This window comes from Ustilago hordei (genome assembly GCF_900519145.1).
Source record: "Ustilago hordei strain Uho2 genome assembly, contig: UHO2_contig_25, whole genome shotgun sequence".
Lineage (NCBI taxonomy): Eukaryota > Fungi > Basidiomycota > Ustilaginomycetes > Ustilaginales > Ustilaginaceae > Ustilago > Ustilago hordei.
Window position 1 is genome coordinate 256,631 of NW_024545257.1, and position 22,791 is coordinate 279,421.

A 22,791-nucleotide genomic window follows, 5' to 3' on the forward strand; every position below is an offset into this window, starting at 1 on the left:
TACCTCGCCCCATCTGGGTGGCCGTACTTTTGGACCACATGCACTGCTCACATGTCAGAGCTGTATCTGGGTCCAATGCTGCTACAGGTTCGCCTTTCAATTTATCAGCAATCACTCTGGACTTGTCTCAACCTGGGTGTCCTAGACATTTGTGCCAGAGCTGTCTTGTGGAGATCTTTGGTCTCTGGTCAGCCAGCTCGAACTCTTCATCAACTCCTTCAAACAGTGGTGTTGATGTAGTCATTGTGCTTTGTCACCATGTGTCGCCTTGGAACTCTAATAGTCCACACTTGCAATCTTTCATTATTCTCAATAGCATACCATTTGCCAAGTGTATTTGTCTGCCTGTTGTGTCTAAAGTCACATGTGCTCTCTCATCCATCAGTGAGTTGGTTGACAACAGGTTAATATTGAGTCTTTTAACATACAACACATTTTGGAGATAAATGTCTCCATATTCTGTTGCTATGTTGGTATCTCCCACAGCAGTTGCCTCCAGCACTTCGCTTCCAGCAGTATACATGTGCTTTCTGCAATTTCTTGGATGGATGAGCATGCTGTGGTCATTAACCATGTGGTAGCTCGCTCCTGAATCCAAGATCCAATGTGTGGTTCCTTCTGACTTTGGGAGCTGCTGCCAACTCAGGGTGAAAGAGCACCAGACCTCCTAGTTGGTCTTGGTGAGTGGAGAATTTTCGGCAATGACAACAGAAGCATCACATTTGCTGGCACCATGCCCATAGCACTTGCATACCCAGCAACAAATCATCTTTGGTTTGGTTGTGGTTTTCGTGCTGCCTGTGTCCAACTCAGTATCATCAGCCTGCTCTTTGTTGCCCCCAGCAATTCTAGCACATGCTTGGCATGGGTCCACTTTCTGACCAGGTACACTCTCCATTGCAGACTGGCATGTAGTCAAAGCTGTTGCTAGAGCATTGAAGCTAACCTGATGAACTGTGGCAACTGTCTCCTTGTAGACCAGGTGTTGAATCATGCACCTCTGGAGCACAGCATATAGTGCATCATTACTAAATGGGGCACCTAGGAGGCTAGTTTCAGTCTGCATAACCCTGATCTCTTGGATCAGCTTACAGGCATCAGTGTGAAACATCTTTGCCTCATTGAGCTTGGCAAGTAATGCTATCTGTTGCGAGGTTCTAGCTGCTTCACTGCTAAGACTCCTTTCAATTTTCTTCCAAGCTTGATGGCAGGTCAGATGATTCTTACTGATGTTGAGTAGGAGGTAAAGGACATTATACTCTCCTTCAGTGTCTAGGGTGCTTTGTAGGACACCCACTAGGGCATTATCAAAGGTTTTATTCCATTTTGGGTGGTCTTTGTCATACATGCCCTCTAGGTGTCATGTGGCATGGGGAACTACTCATAGGTTGGCCTTGATGAGTGTGCTCCAACTATAATAGTTGCATGATGTGAGCTTGGGAACCATCTCCAAGATTTTAGCCAAGGTGCGGTAATCATATCAGTCATCATCGTCATCTGATTCTGATCCTCCTTCATCCTCATTGTCAAAATACTTGGTCTTGTTACCATCGGTGGCCTCTTTGTCGATTTGTACTTGTTGTGGTGTTTTACCTTTTCTTGTCCTCCTGGCTGCTTCACCCATGCTGGCTTGGCAGTCATTGTCTCCTGCCATATTTGAATGTCATGGGTTCGAGCCCCACATTGGGAGCCAGTTAAAATTAGATACACCACTCAGGAGGCCACAGTCAGGCACTCCCTTTTAATCTGATGCTCTATGTGTAAAAGGCATGTATTGTGTAAGGAGGTAACGACTAAGCTAAGAACATATATACATATTCTCTGCACCTGACTGTGCTCACTTTGTTGAGTCATGCCCATGTGCCATGTATCTTCTTTCATAAGCATTGTCATATCAACATGTCCCCTCCATACCATGGTGTCAATCCTCATGCATAGGCTGCATTAGCTCCCACTAGCCTCTCATCTTGCCTGTCCTCCTCATTGCCCAATGCCTTCCTGATTCCCCAATCCTGTGAGCTCCCATTTACTATGTCATGCATTAGCGATGCCGGTGCCTCTTCAACTTATTGGGAACGAATTGTGAGGAGAAATTGTTCCAGATTTGTTAGATCCCAAACACCAACAGAGGTTTTGATTCGCTCTGGAGCTGCTTGGATGCATGTTTCTCGGCTATGCGGGAAAGGAGGTGTTAGGCGCTCGTGGCGTGGGGAGTCGATTCGCTTTACCGCAGGTTGCTTGCAGGCAGAATTACGGTTCAAGCTTGGGTTACACATGGCTTTGCTCATGCTCAGACCTCACCAAGATAGTAACCTGCCAAGAAGAACAAGCATTATTGATTACTGCTTGGTCAGAGAGATAAAGTCATTCGCCGTTTGCTGCTCTTGAGATTGAACCGCATTCGTTTTTGGCGCTCCGTCATTGCCATTTTTTAGGCCTCAATTTTGATCATGGTCTTTTTCTGAGGGCTCTCTCTGACGCCTTGCGGAGCTTTAAATAGTGTCTGAGACCATGCTTCCGGCGTTGTTTGCTCGAGGAAGCGGTCGAAAGGGCGCTACGATCATGTGGCTGTATCATGTGGCACCGAGAGAATGAGAGACGGAAGTGACGATCTTCTCAGCAGAGCCCCTTCGCAAAAGCATGCTCGGTACCACTGCAAGGATTACGATCGACGATTCGGTTGTCACCATAGAATACCGCAAGTCGAGATGGGGTCATGGGATGTGACCAGTGTAGACCCGATCATCAACAGACTGAGCCAGGCAAGGGCCAAGAGAGTGGGAAAAAAAAAAAAAAAAAAAAAAACAAGACTCGATCGGCAGGGAGTTCTTTGGAAATTGCATCGTTGTGATGGCCTTGCCATCGAGAAGAAGCAGAAGCAGAAGCAGAAGCAGAAGTGGCGGCAGCAGCAGCAACAGACAGTGAATTGTGGCCACGCGCTCTCCGCCTCAGTCCCCGGATGTGTCTCGATTGCGGCGCCGGGAGCAGTCAACTATGTCAATAGTGAGGTTTCGGTAGCAACGTCCACGCCGCACTCGACCTCGGCATGGACCTCAAAGACCAGCTGAGTTTGAAACGAGGTTAAGCCAAGTCGAGGTGATTGCAGCTAATCGCTGTGAGTCGGAACGGCTCGAAAGAGAGGCGAATGCCAGTCGCAACATCTATCTCTCTCTCTCTCTCTCTCTCTCTCTCTCTTTCTCCTGCACACACGCACTTTGCCAATTGCAGACCGTCCATCGTCGCCACACGTAATAAAACCGCGTCCTACCATCCAAGTCCGTGTCGCTTGCGACAAGCGATCAACGCTATTCGCTCCAACAACAACAACAAGATTGATTGAGGAGAATTGACATATTCGCTTGGAAAGAGGCACATCGGAGTCAAGCTGGAATGACCTAGCCATCTTTCTTGACGTGAATGTGGATCCACTTGGAGCAGAGTTGCTTGCTCGTCCACTTATAATCCAAAGTATCGATGTCCTTGCCATTGCCATCCTCGTCCGAGGCCCAGATCCTCCAGGCAGTATTCTCACCACCACGGAGAGTGATGTCCTTGCATCCGGTCTTATTATCGAAGTTCTCGAAGAGGAAGCTAACTCCACCGAAGTGGGGATAGGTTATCTTGAAGAAATCAGTAGGGTTCTCCATTGCGAAATCTGCAGGGGCATTGAAGACAAAAGGTCAGCATTGGCTCTTAATTTTACGGCTGAAGGTGAAACAACTTACCCGTCATGTGATCGTTCTTGATCATGAGCTTGCTCATGGCTTGGAATGGTACAACGTGGGGGCAAACCTCCGCGTCCCTAAGATTACCGGCCCAGTGAACAAAGCAAGTATGCTTGACGTCACTTCCGGCTTCGCAGCGTGCTTTGTAGCCACCATAATTAGGCTTAAACTTGGGAAGGCAATGCTCATATGTGTAGTCTCCACGAAGAGAGAGATGTTGACGGACATGTCTAGGGGTGAGCTCGCCCACAACAGAGTGAATCATGAGAAGCAAAGCTACCAGAAGGAGGCCAAAGTTGGCAGCGGAAGTAGAAGCTCGAGTCATCTTGCTCGAAGGTTGTCTGAATCTTGAAGGTCTTGAAGGTTGTCTGAATCTTGAAGGAAGTGAGGGAGAACTTTCGAAATGAGTTTTGGGAGTTCTGTATTTGAGGGCCGAGTGCTCAGCTCTTGTTCGCAAACATCAGTGCCTGTCTGCGAGGTACACGAACCACACGCGGGGACAGAGACCGAAACATGAGAAATGTGAGGTTGCCTAACTTGTGCGAGAGTCGCTTGCGAGCTCCCAGCCATGGCCGTAAGGGCCACAGGTGGTCGAGGGTCACATGATAGCCGGGCGGAGCGTGCGTGAGACCTAACTCCATCAGTCAAAGGACGGGAGGGCGCGGATGAGGTTGAAGAGCGCTGCACGGAGCCAGCGCGAGAGTGGGGGGTGTTGGTGAGAAGCAAGGAGAGGTGAGATGAGACGAGTGAGTGGTAAACTCGCTCACTTGCCCTCGGATCTCGCGATGAAGTCAGGTGGCTGTGAAACAGTCGCCACACCTTATTGGATCGATTTGATACGGTAGAGATTCAGCCGACTGGTGGTTCAGATGAAAGTGTGGGAGGCTCGTGCTTGTCGGTGTCTACAAAAACATCTCACTGTATTGGCCGGTTCCGTGGCCGGTTCCGTGGCCGGTTCCGAGGGCCGCGGGTTGATGAGCTCATGCTTATTAATTTCACAGACGCATCACGTGAAGATATATTTACGCGCAGTCCGAAACCCGAGTTGGTTGTTGACAATGTCCTTTCTTCCGAACCACCATCATCTCCACCTCTCCGACGTACTCGCTTACGTTCATCGTTGGTCGTAGGTAAGTAACCGAAACCTCTCTTCTTTCTTTTTCCTTTTTCTTTTTTTGTGCAATTTGCTTGCCTGAATTTCATGTGTTCCCAACTCACCTTCGGAACCTTTTGGTGTTGGTCTCTTTTGTGTGGTGTCTGCGTGGGGATGCGCAGCTGCAGCTCTGTTTGCTTCTTTGTCTGCCTCTTTGGGCTGAATTCAACTCCAAGAACAACTATCGACACTGTGGCACTGCTTGAGCTGCTCAGCATCATTATCATCGTCATCTCCGCTTTCCTGGAACAGTCACTCGGTCAAGAAGACAAGAGCCAAAACGTGTCTCGGCCATTCATCCTACCATTGTCAAAGCCCATCCGGCTCCTTACTCCATTATTGGTTTTTCCTTCGCTCTCCACCTGCGTACTGTTCTGCTTACCTCTACACCAGGGCAAGCCTCACCATCCCGCATTCGGATCGCCTTGCGAATTGACCGTCGGCAACCTCGTCACTCTAGCTCAATCTGGACCCTGTCCCTTGGCGCTCCACGCGTAGCCGCAACCCACCTCTGATCGCCATAAACTTGCCATTGCAACGCTGAACTCTCTCACCGTCTTTCTACCACATCCCCTCGATTTGCTGAACACCATCACTCCTTGCCATACACAACGGCGCCATTCACTTGACACTTCCAACTGCATCGAGCGTATTACCAATGCATCAGACCTGACTCGCTCACCCTAATCACGACACCATCGCTAGACCAAACTTGTCCGCTCCGAGACAACGCTATCTTGCGCCTAGACTTCTCCGGTCAGGCCAAAACTCGACTGCTGAACTGCACACTTCTTGCCCTGGCTCTGGCATGCCCTCGACGCCCAGGCGGCGTCTGATCCGACGTAAAGCAATACCGACACCATCGAGATCATGAAGTCTCCTGAACTCGAGTCTTCGGCCACATTCGGTGCTGGCGGCGCAGGTCTTGGTGTGGCAGGCATCAACTTTGCTTCAGCTTCATCCTCATCCACATCCACATCCACATCATCGCCAAGCTCACCTTCCATCACAAGAACGCCGAGATGGGGTAGCATTCGACAGCGCTTCAGCAGCATCCAGTCTCGCGACAGTCCTTCTGTTCCGGTAGACAGCGTCGATGATGGCATGTGGGACAAGAACGATGCTGCTTTCCTCGAGGAGGTGGCTCGTGACTCGCCTCTGCTTCTCGGATCGCCTGACCGCTTCGACTCTCTAGCTCCCGTCTTTGAGGACACGTATACTGGACGAGCCTCCACGTCTTCGTCACGAGCTCCAAGCTTCATTCGCATCCGAGACGCCGAGGCGCTCACACATCTTTCACCACATTCCGCTTCATCGCACCGCCAGTCACTGCAGCGTCGACCTTCCTCTGCATCCAGCTCTACGCCATCCTCTGCTGCTTCCGCCGCCTCAGCCATGTCGACGTCCGTCGTCACTCAGGATGAGATGTCCGCCTCAAGTCAAGCTTTCTCTACAATCAAATCATGGCCTCGTTCCATGCGAAGGATGGCCTCCGCCAATATGCTGCCAGATCTGCCAGAACAGAATCGCACCGATGATTTCATCACTTTCTCCCGATCCTCCACCGCATCATCCTCGTCGGCAGTGCCCATGTCCCCACCGCTCCTCCCACCCATCGGCTCCTCTGCATCCTTCATGTCTGGCGCATTCGCCAGCGCCTCCCACCTCATACAGTCTCCTCACGGCAACGACAAAGGCAATGCACATTCCAGCCTCGGCTCCAGTCCGAGCTTGACCCACAGCGTCCATGCTACAAGTGACGCGACTCGGTCTGCCATTGCTGAGCAGTATCCACGATCCCCTTCTCTGCACAGCTCTTCCTCCTTCACCACCACCGGCTTTGTCTACCGTTCTCAAGATGACCGCTTCCCCGACAGCAATGCCCGAGCACGCACCCTTTCCTCTGGATCGGCGTCAAGCTCCACCCCACAGCACACGCTTGGCGCAATTGATCGTCGCACCAGTCGCAGCGTCATTGGCAGTCCCCTTGCAATGAGGACTTCCTTCTCGTCATCACGTCCATCGAGTCCGGATGCGTTCCTCCAGGACACTGCTGTCGTATCATCCTCGCCCACCCTTTCGAGTGTTGCAGCCGAGCATGGCGCCTCGGCCTTCGCAACAGACAGCGAACGTCGACCCTCGATTGCTAGTGTCATGGAGTTACCTTATCCTGGACCAGTATCCCAACCGATCCCACAAAGCGCCGACGAGTTTGGTGGTCAAGCGAGTGCTACTGCACGTGGCAAGCGTATGGCATCAGCTAGCATGCGAGGCGTGCCAGGCAGCCCAACAAAGAAGAGTAGCGCTGCCGTTGCGCCCGCCTCCGCTCACGCTACCTCTTCCACAGCCACAGCTACTGCCACGAATGGTGCGCCGAATGGCGTCGCCCGCAAGCATACTAAGAACACGAGCAGCTTGGTTTCTGGCTTGCGTAAGTTGATGGGAAAGAGGGAGCGAGAGGGCAAGGCGGTTGCCGCCCTTACGTCGGACTCGGCCGTCGCTGCAGACGATGTTTTCATGCGCCCTACTTCACCTTCGCTGGCGGAACAATCCGCACAAAGCCGCTCCGCTGCTACCTTCGCCTGGCCTAGCCAATCATCTACGGACGAGAAGCACTCGTTGCAAACGCAAGCCACAACCATCGACACACCTCAGCATGGCGGCCTCAATCTTTTGGGCTTGACACCAGATGCTCTCGACTCTGGTGCTGCCGTTGAAACAATGCTTGGCCGGAACCAAAGCCTCAAGAGCCAAGCTAATCGCAAGGTTTCCCATGCCGCTTGGGCATCGCCTAGCATGGCGCGTCGCTCTCCTTCGGTCGATCTCTTGCGAAGCTTTGGCACCATGGGCCGGGTGTCACAGGCCGGCCTGTCTGGTCCTATCCAAGGAGTTCCAGCCGAACCAGCCTCGCCGCGTTCTCGCACCATGAGCATCGACGGTCTCACAAAACCTTTGCGCGAGGTGCTTGGCCAGCGTTCTCGAAAGGACTCCAGCCAAAAGACAGCGTCTCGTGCCAGCGTTATTGAACACATTTCCCACAATGATGCGCGCCGCATGACAGGCTATACCGGCCCAGTGATCCTGGAGACAAAGGAAGCACTCGAGAAGCATCGCGCACAGTACGCCACGTTTCCTTCAGAGATCGACCTACCAGAGCGCTCCAACTTTGACATGCTTCACCAGCTCTCCGCTTCTTCCCATCCGAATGACAGGGCTGATAATGCCGCCGCCGGTAACATCGTAACAGAAACCGCAAGCTTGACTGGCCATGGCAGTGTACAGTTGCCAGCACGTCCACAACGACCCGATCAATCAAGTTCACATGGCTCGGCGCCAACGGAGCTTCTCACACCGTCCAACAGCGGAGAGATGGTCAGTGGTACGGGTGGCAGCACTAGCAGCAACATGGGCGGCATCTCTTCCTGTGGCTCTTCCTTTGTCTCTGCCAGCTCGGCTGTTACGGATCCATCCATGACCTTGCGACAGCCCTTCACGTTCCAATCGCAGGCATATATACCACACTCTCGTGAATCGCGCGGATCGCAAAAGCCTCAGCCTAGTCCCCCGTTCAGTCCATCATCGCTCGCTTTCCACCTTCCCGGGGAACTAGCGGCGCTCGGCCTTCACGACACCTCCATGACCAATGGCAACAGGATCGTGCATCGCCCTGCACCATCTCTGGGCTCTCTCGCACCTGTTCCGAGTGGACAAGCGCTAGGCTCGTATGCCGTTAACCCGCCTCATCCACAGGCAGCCAAGCAAGGTCACAGCAGTCGCGGTTCGCTCAACAGTCTTGTCAGCGGCAGCAAGCCATGGTCGAGCTTCTTGGGTTCGCCCGTCCTCGGCAGCTCATGCTCGCTCTCGCACCACAAGCGTGTATCGATGGCTTCCATCTCCAGGCCGATGTCGGTATCATCCTCAGCACTCTCGAGCGATATCAATGATCTCAGTACCGATGTAGCCGATTTGACCTTGCGTCCTTCAGATTTTGCCGGCCGAGTTCGTTCACGCATATGCCTTGATTCAGCACATTCGAATTTTTCGGAACCGGCAAATTTCTTGGCTTGGCAGCCTGTCTCTTCTTCGGCTCTGAATTCGAACAATTCTTCCAGCGTGCACGTCCACTCTCAACAACGTTTCGCTCCGGCTTCTAGCAGTCAGAGTCACTTATCTCTACCCTCGGCCCCACATCTTGTTACCCTCGCACCAACTGCAGCAGCAGCAGCAGCAGCAGCAGCACCACCACCACCACCACCACCAACGGCCTTCGCTCTATCCTCTAGCTCTTCCCAGCACTCGCATCAGTCGCACCAGTCGCACCAGTCGCATCACTCACATCAGGCCTACGATCAGTCCGGCGCTTCGACTGCATCTGCTTCTTCAGGAACCTTTGCTCCTGCTATTGCCAACGCACAGCACCGACTTGTACCGGCATCATCCAGCACAGGCCTTCGCCAGCAAGCCCCCAGCCCAAGTCCACTTCGACGTCCTGCCACCATCGACGACGACCTCAACCAACAAGCTTCTGGCTTGCAACCCTTGCCTTCCACGCCGACTACATCGCCTCCAGCAGCAACCGCGTTTTTTCCGACCACCGCCCCAGGCTTTTCGTCAAGACTACGTCCAACTGGTGCCGGTCATCGCTCGTCTCTTTCAGGCTCTTCGCTCTCGCACCGCAAGCGTCCATCGTTCGGTCTTGCTATCGAGCCTGCTGCTCACTCGGCATTCGATAGCATTCCGAGTCCGAGTCCGCTTCTGCACACTCGCAGGATCTCACTAGCATTTCCAGAAGGCGCAGCACCTCAACGGCCGTTCTCCATCTCTTCAGCATCGATCGGCCGTACCACATCGGACAGCTCAGCCAACACCAGCCCCAACGGCTCAGCGCGCGTCTCTGCAGCTACGCTCTCCTCGAATCACGTCCTTGAGAGCGAGGACAACGTTGAGATCGAGACCCTGCGTGACGGCAGTCCGACCAAGGGGCCTCTCTCGGCAACTCCTGCCTTGCTCAAAGGTTCAGTGCCTGTGCTTGAAAGTGCCATGGCAGCTGCGACACTCGAGACGACCATCAGCCACCGTCACTCCGTCTCCGTTCCCATGGACGAGGGCGACTCACCACAACAGTATCAAGAGGAGAGCTGGAATCGAGCCACGGCTGGCACTGTCCTGGCCTACGGCATTGTGGAAGATTCGCAGGCTGCATCGGCGCCAGCAACAAGGCCGCGTCAGTACATGATCCATTCGCCCAATGAGGAACAAGGTCCAGCACTCGCCATGTCCGACACAACATCATCATCCGGCCGCATGAGCCAAGCAACCAAGGACATTGCCTTTGGCTCAATAGCAGGTATGGTCAGCAAAGTCTTTGAGCACCCTTTCGATCTCGTCAAGGTTCGCTTACAGACGCAATCAGCCGACCGACCCCCACGCTATGCTGGTGCATTCGATTGCTTCAAGCAGACCTACCTGCAGGAAGGTATCCGCGGGCTCTACCGCGGTCTGAGCATGCCCGTGGTCGGTGCGACACTGGAAAACGCCTGTCTCTTCTTCACGTACAACCAGATCCAGTCGGCGATCCGATGGGCGAATGGCGAAGCAAAGAGCGGTGCCTCTGCGGCACAGGCGGATGCAGAGTCACCGTTGTCTATCCCTCAGTTGGCTATTGCTGCAGCAGGTGCAGGTGCAGTGACGAGCTTGGTCTTGACACCGATTGAGTTGATCAAGTGCAAGATGCAGGTTCAGATGATTACACGTGAGCAGCATGCTTCCATCTCCACCAATACCGCAGCTGCGAATGCGGGTGGTTTGCAACAGCAACGTCGGATCTACACCAGCGCTATTCGACGTGCTGCATCTCCCGCCTCCTCTGCCGAAGCATTCAAGTCTCTGGATGGCCCTCTGACACTGCTGCGTCGCACCATTGCAGCCGAGGGCATTCGAGGTCTCTGGCTGGGTCAAACGGGTACACTTGTTCGCGAGACCGGTGGTGGAGTAGCGTGGTTCCTCGCTTTCGAGTCGTGTTCTCGCTACCTCATCGCTCGAAAAAAAGCACAGTGGAATCGATCAGATGTGACCAAGAAGGACCTCACCTCACTTGAACTCGTCGGTGCAGGTGCACTCGCTGGAGTCAGCTACAATGTCGTCCTTTTCCCTGCTGACTGCGTCAAGTCGACCATGCAAACAGAGCAGGAGATGCGCCCTGTCTCCTCTACGGCTAAAGCAGGGGAGAAGTGGAAAGGTACAGGGTTCTACGACACATTCAAGAAGATCTACAAGACCAGAGGTATCAAGGGGTTGTACGCCGGTTGTGGAGTCACATGTCTGCGAAGCGCTCCTTCGAGTGCGATCATCTTTTTGATGTACAACAAGTTGGAGAAGTTGAGCGACGAGTATGGCTTTTAGACACCAGGATAGATAGTGAACTATTTGTATTTAATACAAGCATAGACATGAATCTGATACCATCCATCTTCCTATGGCTTGGTGTGTGAGGATACAAATACACAATGAGAAAGGGGCCTACTCGTCGTCAAAGTTGAAGCTGAGACCTTTGCCTGATTTGGCCTTGAGCTTTTTGGCTGCTGCGATCTTCTCTTTGCTCTTGTCGTCTTTGTGTTGCTCTTTGTCGGTCTTTGTTGGTGCTCTTGCGTCTCTTTCCTTGCGGATGAGGTCTTTGACATCTTTTAAGCCGCCTTTGCTGGTACCGTTGCCTTTTCCCTTCTCTCGACTTGGCTTCTCAATTAATTCTGCAGTGTTGACGATGTCTGATATTGATACGTCCTCCCCTAAGCCCTTGGATTCATCTGCAGCTTCTCCGATTGGACCTCTTCTCTTCCTCGCGCCCAGGGCACTTGCCGTTGAAGCAATATTTTGGTCCTTCCCCTTCGCTCCCTCTTTCTGTTCCTCCGGCTGGCCCTTACTCGCTGTCTTGAGCTGAAGCGCCTCATCATGGGACAAATGTTTCCCATCCTTCAAGACAACAACTTGAGCTCCACGCATCTCATCTTCGCTGTCCAATCCTTCGTCTTCCTCTTCCTCCCGTGCTTTTCGTTTGACAGCGGCTGAAGAAGTGGAGATCACGAAAGAATCTAGTTGGTCAGAAGGTCGTTGTTTGGTGCTGGTGGAGTAGCGATCGCTAGATGCGACTTGGGCTTTGAGAGCTTTGAGGAAGTTTGGTGTTTCGGGTGCTTGGTATTCTAGCGAGCGGGAGGCTAGGTTGCCTTTTCGGCCCGACATACTGCGGAGAGATGATGTTGGAGATGAGGTTGGGTTAGGGTTAGTATGGACCTGGAGCAGGAGAAGGCGTGATGACGGGAGCTGAGAAGAAGGAAGATGGACCCTGAACAAGGAGGACAACGAAAGCGCTAAACCGTGTCAAAGTTCCGATATCCGAAAATTGATAGCCGCGAGCCGCGTTGAGTCGTGCGAAAGGAACGTGCGCTCGTCTCAATGGTGGGCGAAGGCACGTGACCTGAGTAGTGTCACGTCATATTGCTCATCTCATCTCCTGTCGCTCTCGTTGCTTCTTGTCCATCATCTTCTCTCCTCTTGCGCATGCCTCCTGGCTGCGCTTTGTCAAGTTCATTCTGACACAGACTTCAGGCGCGTGAGATAACTCACCGTTGATGGTGTCGGTATACAAGGCAATGCACTCGACGATCCTTCCTGTCTCTCCTGGCAACCATTATCACCCTAGAGACACCGCTCAAGATGAACCCGTAGGCTCACTCGTCACATCGTAGGACCTATCTAGTCTCTTCGACAACGACGGGCAAGATGACGGTCAACGCCTCAACCCAGCCCAACCCATCCTGGCTGCTCGGCAAGTCTTCTTCCACTACCTCCCCACCCTTGCTGTCACCCGACTTCTGGCTCTCGCGAGACTTCATCCCCCTCTACCTGCTCTTCCTGCTCTTCCTTTCCTTCCGCCTCCCCTCGCTCCTCGAACGCCTCTTCACCCCGACCCTCACCTCTTCAACCTCATCCTTTGTCATTCCAGCCGAAACACGCCATGCACGCTTCCTCCCCATCGAATCCCAACACAAGTTCCGCTACAACATCCTCTACCTCGCCCTTCGACTCGACCACCTCGAAACACGCAAACTCGACACAGGCCACGCATTCGCCTGGAAAGGACCCATCCTTCTGCCCGAGTTCGTCGACGAACATGCTCTCGCACAGAGCAAAAAAGGTGTAACACCCACCCCTGCTCCCACATCCGCAGTTGGGAATGGAGGTGAGAGGCAAGACTGGAAAGCAAAAATGAGAGCTGCTGAAAGGATCGAGCGTCGTAAACTCGAGCAGAAACGGAGCCGGAACGACAGATACACCTGGTCGCTTACTGGGCTGCATCCCAAACGATATCTGCGCACGCACCTTCCAAGGTCAGAAGATCTCACCGAGCAAAGAGCGGGCTGGATCGAAGGCTCGATACTGCTCAAGCTCGCTTATGAGTTGAGGGAGAGACAGTTCCTCAAGTCAGGGCCGCAAGATGGAGCGAGTGGAGAGTGGAGCAAGGAGTTAGGGCAGGTTTGGACTGTGACCATGCCCTCGATTGCTGGTACTACAGGCATCAACCCCCTCACAGTGCACTACTGTTATCGGCCAGGAGAGAAGGGTGAGGATCGGGGAAAGTTCTGGCTGATTGTGTTGGAAGTGCATAACACCTTCAGCGAGCGACACATATACGTACTCGAAGCCGGGAAGAACGAGGACGCTTCAGAGGAAGAAAAGAGAAGAGGTGGGTACGAACATCAATGGACCTTTCCAAGGTCGTTCCATGTCTCGCCTTTCAATGATAGAGGTGGATACTATCGGCTTTTCCTGAGAGAACCTTTTGCTTCCGGACCAGACCCTACGCCGTTCACGCTGGGAATCAGGTTGCTGCTTCTTATCGAAGCCGAGGCCTCCGATGGTGTCAAGTTTGACGGCGAAAGCGTGGAAAGATCACAGAAGTTGGTGAAGAAGATGATGGCCACTTTGGACTCCATCCCTCCACCTCCTTCAAAGACCTCATCGCGCACAGCAAGATACGTTCGACCACTATCACCAGCAACACTCTACGCCGCATTGATGCGTCAACCTTTCGACCTCTTCCTCACCTTTGTCCGGATCCTGTACGAAGCTGCAAGGCTGCACTTTGTGAGGAGATTGGATGTTTTTGGTCGACCGGATATGGTCCAAGTGCCTGAAGCATCGCCTTTATCTGCTTTTGACGGTGTTGGACTTCCACCACCGCTCAATCAGATCCAACCACATCGCTCGGAAGCAGACAAGAATGATGAGCGAAGCCTGGGCTTGATGTATCCCGAGCCAGGGTGGGCAGAGATCACAGCTAAGAAGTACATGGAGGAGATGATCAGAAAGCGAGTTCAGGCGCTGAAGGCTGACAAGGGAGAGGAGTGGAGCGTTAGGGTAGAGAGTACCGATCCGGCTGATCCAGGACTTCACATTGCTTCGGACAAGATGAGAGATGAAAAAGTCAGACAGTTGGTGTTGTACACCCGATCATACGGTGTCTACGTAGACCTGATGACCCATCAGCCACCCAGTCTAGCCCTGCTCCTGGGTAGCGTCGTTGGACGTCGCTGGGGAGTAAATTCCATGGACGCTTTCGACTCGTTCTTTCCCTCTGTCTCACTAGCAGACACAGGAAGAAGGAAGAAACACTTCGACTTCCTTCTCAACTCCCATCTCGGTTCTTCCAGCTCGGATCGGGAGGAAGCCTTGCAGTCGCTGCAGAAGTTCGGCATCCCCACCAAGCCTACTACAACAAAGGAAGGCGAACAAAAGGAAAGTCGAAAAGTAACAACAGTTCTATGGATGCGCTACCTAGCAGCTGTAGCCGAAAAGAAAGCTTTCGCTCTGTTGGGTGCTCGATACGTTAAAGGCACCGAGCCCTGGCTAGAGCTTCAACGCGGACTGAAGTATATCGAGAAGAAAGCTGCGGGCGGGGTCGAATGGGATACCAAGCTGGGCAGTGTTTATCATCCCTAATGCCCTCATTCCTAGTGCCCTCATTCCTACACTTCCCTGAATTGTCTGGGATAATCCTATTTCATGGACCTGCTGAACTTTGCCTGTGTGTTTGTGAAGCCGTGACATCCCTGAACCAGCGTGAGGCGAATCGCTGCGGAAGAGAATGCGTGACTAGGTATTGCGTTTGCGAGACTTTTGTACAGATGGTATGCTAGCTTTGGTGCTAGCGGAGCAGGATGTTTTCGCCCATGATTGTGCGATGGATGGCCAGATCGATTAGATGCTTAGTTGGAGTCAGTGAAAAGCGCGGGAAAAACGGCTGAGATTTGGACTACGTTCTCGACAAGCGACAAATCTGTCGTCGTCATACGGAAGAAACAAGGATCATCTGTTAGTACGGCGTACCTCTTTCTCTATCATCTGGGGAGTCTCAAGCGCATACCCTTGCCTCCTCTCCACTGCCGCAATTTATGGACACTTACCAACGCTATCACCACAGTCGACAGTAGTAAACTCTCTCACTTGCCATCCCTCACCACCTGCAGCTTCGCTGACTTTGCCTGTCACTTCGACGAAAGTGCTACCGCTGATATCGCTGTCTGGGTTCAGTGCAACTTCGACGTTGCCAAGATCGGAAGTTTCGAGGAGAAGAGTGTTGCCAGTGATCTTCTTAACTCTGCCGACCAATCGGACTGTCTGGCCGGTGTATTGGGAGAGCATGGAGGAGTTGATCATGGGTGTGGGCTTGTCCATTTTGAAGATGCCGAGGTTGGTGAATCTGAGAGAATGAGATGGAAGGGAGACGAGAGATGGAAGAGGTGAAAGAAGATTCATGATGATGCTGAGTGGCTGAGTGGCTGAGTTGCGGACAGAGCGGAAAGTGTTAATTCAGGAGAGAGACGCGCTTGTGTGGGACGCGTAAATTGCTGAGCAGCAGGATCGATGCCCGATGCAAAAAAGTATCGGGTCGAAAAAAATGTATCGGGTCGAAAAAAGTATCGGGTCAAAAGAAGAATCGGGTCAAAAGAAGAATCGGGTCAAAAGAATCGGGTCAAAAGAAGTATCGGGTCAAAAGTGTCACTTTCGAGCTCGGATCTTGGCACTTTGACTTTGCCGAACAAGCTTTCCGTTCCGCTTCGTTCAACACCAAGACCTACATCATCTCTCGGCAACGACTCGCAGAGGATCAGCACGCGAAAAGATGCAGAGAATGTTGGTGAGGACGAAGCTGGAATCGATAGCAAGGATCGTAGCAGTAAGTCAGCCGGTTGCTGGGCCGAGCTCGATAGCCTCTTCCTCCACCTCTGCGTATCGGTTGTACCACAGGTCTAACCATGGCGATCGCCGGCAAAGACAGGGTGACCGACGGCTGTCAAGGACCGAAACAATCTCTTCCGGAACGATAAGATCAAGGCTGCTGTTAAGACCTGCTGACAGGCTAGAGCTTGTAGCCCGCGCATTCTCGACTAGCTCGGAACTTCGCTTCTCGCATGATGCGAAAGACAAGCCTCTCACGAACGACGGCGAGGAAAATAGAACACGCACACGGCCAGAGGCAGTCTCAAATGTTGCCCAAGATTCGAAAGCGGGGTCAGGCCATCTACGACAAGTCCTGGATGAAGCCAAGTCAGGCCCAGAGTTTGCAGCTGAGAGCCCGGCTTGTTCACACGTGTCGTCGGACACAATGGCAACAGCATCAGGACCGACTTTGGATGATTCTATAGACTCCAAAGCATCCGTGAACGAAAAGAGTAGCAAAAGTAACGCCAGCGGTCGAAGCTCTGCTTGCTCACCTGCATCCTGGCTAGATCAATTCCGCAACGGATCCTCCTTCCTCCCCTCGTTCGATGCCCCCACATCCACCACCTCTCTTTCTTCCCTCCTCTCAACCGCCAGCAACCGCACCTCCGAGCTGACAACCCATCTTCGCAATAGACTCTCCTACCTCTCCACCCAATACAACACTTACTCGGGCTACTCGACCATCGAAACGCTCAAGTCCCGAATCGTCTCGCTCGAGCAATCTCTCGAAACCAAACGAACCCGCGCGTCCACTGCCAAGACCAAGTACCTCGACTCGGTCCGCGAGCGCAGCTCATCTCAACGAGAAACCAACGATCTCCTATCGCGGAAAAACAACTGGACAGAAACCGATCTCTCGCGCTACACCGAGCTGCTTCGCAAAGAGCACACCGTATCACAACAAGAGAAGCTAGCAGAGCAAGAGTTGGAACGCACAGAGGGGGAGGTACAAAAGGCATTCGACGAGCTGATGAAGGCTGTGATGGTGAGGTATCATGAAGAGCAAATCTGGTCGGATAGAATGAGAGGTTGGAGCACGTATGGAAGTTTGCTGGTGGCTGGGTTGAACGCGGTGCTGTTTATCATGGCGATATTGGTGGTGGAACCGTATAAGAGGAAGAAGCTGGCAGAGACTTTTGAGAAGAGACTGGTTGCTGCTGAGGTGCAGTCGCGGCAGCTGATACTGCACAGTGTCGATCGATTCCAGGAATCGCTCACTGCGGCGTTGACCCCTGCAACTGCAGCATCCCCAGTGGCTGAATCGGAAGTAGATGGAGCGGCACCTGCTGAGCGGCCGGAAGCGTTGATGCCACCGCGAGCTGAAGGGCTCGAACCAGCGGAAAACGTCGAAGCGGAAAACGTCCAAGGCGTGGTCGGATGCAGGTCGATCCAGCGGCAGGAAGAAGAGCGTCTGGTATTCGCCTCAACCGTAGGTGTTGTTGTGGGCACTGCATTGTCTCTCATCATCAGCGCTTGTTGGTCGTGACATCACCTCGCGACTCCAGCCCGCAATCTTATAGACGATCGACACATACAGACTGAGAGCGAGCTGCACGACTTCGAAAACTCTGGTATGAGAACAAATGTGCATCAACTGAACTAGAAGCAGTACAGAAGTGTGCAAATCGGCATTAAGACGTGAGAAAGACGTGAGAAAGACGTGAGATAAAGGGTGAGGAAAAGGGGCAAACGAAGAGAGGTGTAGTTGTACAGTACTGTACGCTAGGCACGAGATCAGAAGATGACATCCTCGTCCTTACCACCCGACAGCATGTCTTGCCCGCCCTGCTCCTCTTCTTCTTGCTGCTTACCACCTGCGCCGGAGCCGTCCTTGTTCTTGTTCTTGTTCTTGTTCTTGTTCTTGCTCTTGTTCTTGCTCCCGTCCTCCTTGACACCGACATCCTTTGCCTCTGCATCCCTGCTGCTATCCTCGCTACTCTTCTTTTCTTCCTCAGCGTCCTTGACACCCTGCAGCTTCTTCCTCTGCTTATCGCTTGCGGCAGCCTTCTCCTTCTTCTTAGCCTGCACCTTTTTCAATCTGAAGAACTCCTCCCTATCCGCCTCGTCCAACTCGCTGACGATATAACTGATCGTGTTCTCCAACCTTGGAATGATGACATGCTCGATAGCATTCACTCGCCTATTGGTCATCCTGATGACTTCGTCCAAGATTACGAAAGCAGTCTGCAAACTCGCCAACTCGACCAACACCTTCAATGCCTGCGTATAGACCTCCCTTGCCTTGTTGACCTGCTGACCACCTCTACTGAGACCGGTAAGTGCAAACTCTCCACCGCTGCCTTGCGCACCATTTGATTTGTCCTTGATGTCCGCCTCGAAAGCAGGAAGTAAGACACCGGATACGTTCTCCTGCTTAGCTCGAACGCGGAACGATGCGGACTTGACGGACTCCTGGACGATGTAACCAATGTCGCCGGTAGCGTACTGGACCTCGGCGAGAGAGAAGGAAGCTTGTTGCATGACTCTGCCCATCTTGCGTTTAGCTTCATCAATCTTGTGTGTGATGGTGCGGAAACGCTTGGTCAAGGCATCGGCCTTCTTTTTGAGGAGGGAGTGACCTGTTTGTGCTCCCTTCAAACGAGTCTTGGCCGAACCGAGGGCTTGACGAGTAGGGAAGACCGACTCTCGTTGGCCTTTGCCGGAAGACATTGTGAGGAGAGTGTTCGACACAGGCTATCTGATGCTGTGATGTAAGGGTGATGTATGCGATCGAGACGATGTTAATGCGCAAGGATGCGGAGATGAGCGTCTGATATGAGAGTGGTGATGAGAGTGGTGATGAGAGTGGTGATGAGAGTAGTGATGAGAGTGGTGATGAGAGCCCCTTTCCTTGCGTGTGTCTGTCTGTGCTTGTGATTTCTCCACTCTGTGTTACGTTACGCTACGGAAATTTGGCGATGAGCTTGGACCATGCGCTGAGTGAAATCGAGATCTGGGAGGGGCCCGATTCTAACGATTGTACCCGATAGATTGGATCTAAAGAAACGCGCCTTATTGTGTATTGCCCACGTCCATGTGCACACCTCGACTCGACACACATCTTCCCATCTAGCTTCTCACCAACACCATATTCATACCCTACACTCAGCATCCAATCGCCTCAAAGCGCGCAATCTCGCACAACTCACTGCAGCTTCCTCCCGTACGGGAACAGCACTGACCGGCTCGGATCCGATTAGAGCCTAGTAAGCACGGATACGGATGCAGCCTCAGTGAACCGAACTGGAACCGCCATTCCACTGGCGCAACACAACGTTCCTACGGCCGACAATCATCCAGTGCGGCTGTCATTAGCCCAGATAGGCCGCTGTGGACCGCAACTAGCCTCAAGCTTCACAACTTTCCACTATGAACGACGATATCGAAATGGACGATGAGCAGGAGCAGGAGCAGGAACCCATTGAAGAGCCCGACTACGATGATGCCGACGAAGATGACCAGGATGATGACGACATGGACGACGACGATGCCAACGGCGATGATGAAGACGACGCGGACAATGATGATGACGACGAGGAAGACGGCGACGACGACGATGGTGCTTCTGTTTCTGCTTCTCGCAACGACAACTCCCGTCGCTCCGTCACCGTAGACGAATCTCTCTCATCGGCCACGTACTTCCGCAAAGTTCAAGAACGGCGCAAGCTCTTCCGACCCCCACCATCATACACCTCTACCTCCTTGGGCTACCACATTGAACCAATGGCTGCCGCACCACACTCGGCCCAAATCCACGCCATGTCCCTCTCCCTTGACGGGCAAACGCTTCTAACCGGCGGCTCAGACGGCTATGTCCGAAAGTACGACGTTCACGCAACCATGAATGGCAAGACGATGCTCACGCAGAACGTTCGCCATGGCTTCGTAGAGGGCATCACCCGCGGCGGAAGCCTCACAGCTTTCTGGGGCAACGAAGAATGGCTTCCTACCTCTGCTCCGCCCGATCAACCACCACATGGACCTGAAAAGGACAGATTATTGGGAGTAGTACACAGTCTAGCCATCCAACAAGACTCGCTGTGGGGTCTGAGTGGGTCGGAATCAGGCAACATTCATCTCTATGGCCTTCGACACGAACCCGGTATCACACGGCATGTCTTTAGGAAGCACAAAGGTGCCGTTTCTGCATTGACATTAACGCCGGATGAAGTGACAATGATCTCAGGAGGTTGGGATAGAGGAGTGCACCAGTGGGACTTGAATACAGGGCAGGTAGTAAGGTCTTTTGAAGGATTCGCAGGACAGATATCCAGTTTGGCATTTAGACCGTATAGTGCGCAAGAGGAAAGGAGAGCGGATGGCGAGTTGAACATTTCCATACATCCTTCTGCCGTTGCGAATGGTGCGAAGGAGGAGGAGAAGGGAGCAGAGGTATCGGAGGATGCAGAGGATAGGGCGCCGAACGAGAACGGGGATGCCACGATGGCTGATGAAGACGCGGGTGCGGATGCGAAGTCAGATAACGGCGACGCGAAGAAGGGCGAAGAAGATGCATCTCACCCGTCCAAAGAAGCGATATCGACGAGTCGCACAGGGGTGCCAAAGTCCGATCCCGGCAAAGCTACCGCAGATGCAAAAGCTGATGAATTAAATCAAGACCAGCTAGCCAGCGGACCTATCTCCTCCAACAAAGCACAGACAGACGCCAAAGCTGATACAAGCACAAATGCCACCGCCGAAGATGCAGCTGCGGCATCCGAACCGAACGGCAAACCTGCGTCTACCATTGACAGCAAAGACGCCGATCCAACGACGCCAGCTGCCAAAGAAGCATCGCCACCATCAGCCACCACAAAGAATGAACCCACCGAAGCAGTAGCACCGTCCACAGGAGCAGGCGGCGACGATCCCACAGAAGAAGAGCTAGCCTTCGAAGCCGAGCTCAACGCATCCCTCGGCATGTCACTCGATGGCACCGCTGGAGCGACCAAAGCAGACGGAACACGACCAGACACATTCGCGCTCTCCGCAAGCGGCGCTACAGCTGGAGGATTGATGGTTGCTGGTGCTGATGAGGGTGGCGACGATGATGATCTGTTCGATAGTGACATCCCGCCTGCTTCTTCAACTGCGGGTAAAGACACCAAAGAGAAGGAAACGAAGCCACAGAGCAATGGCAACAGTGGTGGCGGCAATGAAAGCGACGGTGACGATTCGCTGTTTGGTGACGGAGATGAAGATGCCGATGGTTACGCAGATGCGGATGCGGAGATAGATGCCGAAGCTGATGCCGACGCTGATGGCGATGCCGATGGCGACGCGGAAGGTGAGGATGACGATGAGGATGGATCGAGCGATGAAGATATGCCTCTAGCTGGTCGGTCTATGGCGAAGAATTCTTCCAGTCAGAGCAACATGCTCGCCAGCACAACTGCTTCTCCCTCCCTCTCCATCGCCCTCCCCTCCTCCACCCCAGCTAACGCGGCAAAGGACACCAAAGCAACCACGCCCGGCACACCTCCCCCTCCACCAGCAGCAGCAGCGGCGGCGGCGGCGGCGGCAAAACAAGAGAAAGCCCTGCCTAAACCAGCATTCGGAGGCTTCTCGATCGCATCTTGCTACTCTGCACCCCTTTCCACCTTCAGTCGAGACGTCATGCTCTCCACCTCACTATCGGGCCAAGTGATTCTTTGGGATCTACGATGTCCTAACTACACTCGCTCGTCACCTAATACCCCAGCAAAAGGCGTCCATTCTTTACCGCTACCAGCAAAGATCCCGCCATGGTGTCAGAGCGCAGTCTTGGACTCGACAGGCAACAAAGTTTTCGTTGGGCGAAGGAATGAATCTGTTGACGAGTGGGATTTGCGGTTTACACCTACCTCTACAGCCAGTACAGGCTCGACGTCGAGGTTTGTAAGATCGCTGAGGTTGCCATCAGGGTCAGGCCCGGTGTATTCGCTTGCTGCGATGCCCAATGGGAGGCATATCGTTTGCGGGAGCTATGATAACATCAGATTGTGGGATACAGAGTTCCTGCCCGGTCCGGGAGTTGGAGGAGAGGCCAAAGTGCCATTCAAGATCGTCGCGGGACACCATGGTGCAAGTTTGAGTAGTGTCTTAGTTGACAGCAGCTCTAGATTCTTGATATCCGCTTCCGGAGATAGAGGATGGATGGGATCGAGCACCGAGGCGGTGATTATTCATGACATCAAAGCGCTCACTTAGCCGCAATCCAACACGCCGTCTTGCACTGCCTCTCTTTTCTGTCTGTATGCCGTGTGTCTCGTGAGGATGAGGGTGGAATTGAGTGTCTATGGCTCAGCTGTCAGGTCGGACGAAGAGCTGATTTGTTCACTTTCTCGTTCACCGTAATGTAAGACTGTGTTGGATCGGATGCCACAAAGACGGCCCATTCATCTGTGACGGAGAAGTGTTTGAGAGATGATATGATGTAGATACAAGGAAAAGGTTGATGACAGGTAGGTGGGGAGAAGAACGGGAGACGAGATGGTCAGCTTAGATACCGCACAAGCACGTCCCAAGTCAGACTTGATGAGTTGGTGTTGAGCTCTTCCGGCACTTGTGCTTTCCGAACTCTTCCGCAGCAAACACCTTGAGATTATCGTTGGACAATCTTATTCTTTCCGCACATCCTTTCACTCTGTCTGT

At 53.0% G+C, this 22,791-nt stretch overlaps 8 protein-coding genes across 8 annotated transcripts; 4 read left to right on the forward strand and 4 right to left on the reverse strand.

Moving 5' to 3' along the window:
* Window positions 1-3,395: 3,395 nt before the first annotated feature.
* UHO2_07279 (uncharacterized protein) lies at window positions 3,396-4,050 on the reverse strand (the record flags this gene model as incomplete). The annotated part of the gene is made up of 2 exons (XM_041555095.1): window positions 3,396-3,655; window positions 3,726-4,050. 2 exons carry the CDS (start codon window positions 4,048-4,050, stop codon window positions 3,396-3,398), a joined length of 585 nt encoding a protein of 194 aa, XP_041411029.1.
* Window positions 4,051-5,748: 1,698 nt separating this feature from the next.
* UHO2_07280 (uncharacterized protein) lies at window positions 5,749-11,280 on the forward strand (the record flags this gene model as incomplete). Its single annotated transcript, XM_041555096.1, has 1 exon — window positions 5,749-11,280. The coding sequence occupies one exon, from the start codon at window positions 5,749-5,751 to the stop codon at window positions 11,278-11,280; it is 5,532 nt and encodes a 1,843-aa protein (XP_041411030.1).
* Window positions 11,281-11,397: 117 nt separating this feature from the next.
* On the reverse strand, window positions 11,398-12,114 carry UHO2_07281 (uncharacterized protein; the record flags this gene model as incomplete). Its single annotated transcript, XM_041555097.1, has 1 exon — window positions 11,398-12,114. One exon carries the CDS (start codon window positions 12,112-12,114, stop codon window positions 11,398-11,400), a length of 717 nt encoding a protein of 238 aa, XP_041411031.1.
* Window positions 12,115-12,654: 540 nt separating this feature from the next.
* UHO2_07282 (uncharacterized protein) lies at window positions 12,655-14,874 on the forward strand (the record flags this gene model as incomplete). The annotated part of the gene is made up of 1 exon (XM_041555098.1): window positions 12,655-14,874. The coding sequence occupies one exon, from the start codon at window positions 12,655-12,657 to the stop codon at window positions 14,872-14,874; it is 2,220 nt and encodes a 739-aa protein (XP_041411032.1).
* Window positions 14,875-15,140: 266 nt separating this feature from the next.
* On the reverse strand, window positions 15,141-15,609 carry UHO2_07283 (uncharacterized protein; the record flags this gene model as incomplete). Its single annotated transcript, XM_041555099.1, has 2 exons — window positions 15,141-15,211; window positions 15,339-15,609. 2 exons carry the CDS (start codon window positions 15,607-15,609, stop codon window positions 15,141-15,143), a joined length of 342 nt encoding a protein of 113 aa, XP_041411033.1.
* A 448-nt stretch (window positions 15,610-16,057) lies between these two features.
* Window positions 16,058-17,644, forward strand: UHO2_07284 (uncharacterized protein; the record flags this gene model as incomplete). Its single annotated transcript, XM_041555100.1, has 1 exon — window positions 16,058-17,644. The coding sequence occupies one exon, from the start codon at window positions 16,058-16,060 to the stop codon at window positions 17,642-17,644; it is 1,587 nt and encodes a 528-aa protein (XP_041411034.1).
* A 248-nt stretch (window positions 17,645-17,892) lies between these two features.
* Window positions 17,893-18,828, reverse strand: UHO2_07285 (putative vacuolar ATP synthase subunit D; the record flags this gene model as incomplete). Its single annotated transcript, XM_041555101.1, has 1 exon — window positions 17,893-18,828. The coding sequence occupies one exon, from the start codon at window positions 18,826-18,828 to the stop codon at window positions 17,893-17,895; it is 936 nt and encodes a 311-aa protein (XP_041411035.1).
* A 699-nt stretch (window positions 18,829-19,527) lies between these two features.
* UHO2_07286 (uncharacterized protein) lies at window positions 19,528-22,347 on the forward strand (the record flags this gene model as incomplete). The annotated part of the gene is made up of 1 exon (XM_041555102.1): window positions 19,528-22,347. The coding sequence occupies one exon, from the start codon at window positions 19,528-19,530 to the stop codon at window positions 22,345-22,347; it is 2,820 nt and encodes a 939-aa protein (XP_041411036.1).
* Between the last annotated feature and the right edge of the window lie 444 nt (window positions 22,348-22,791).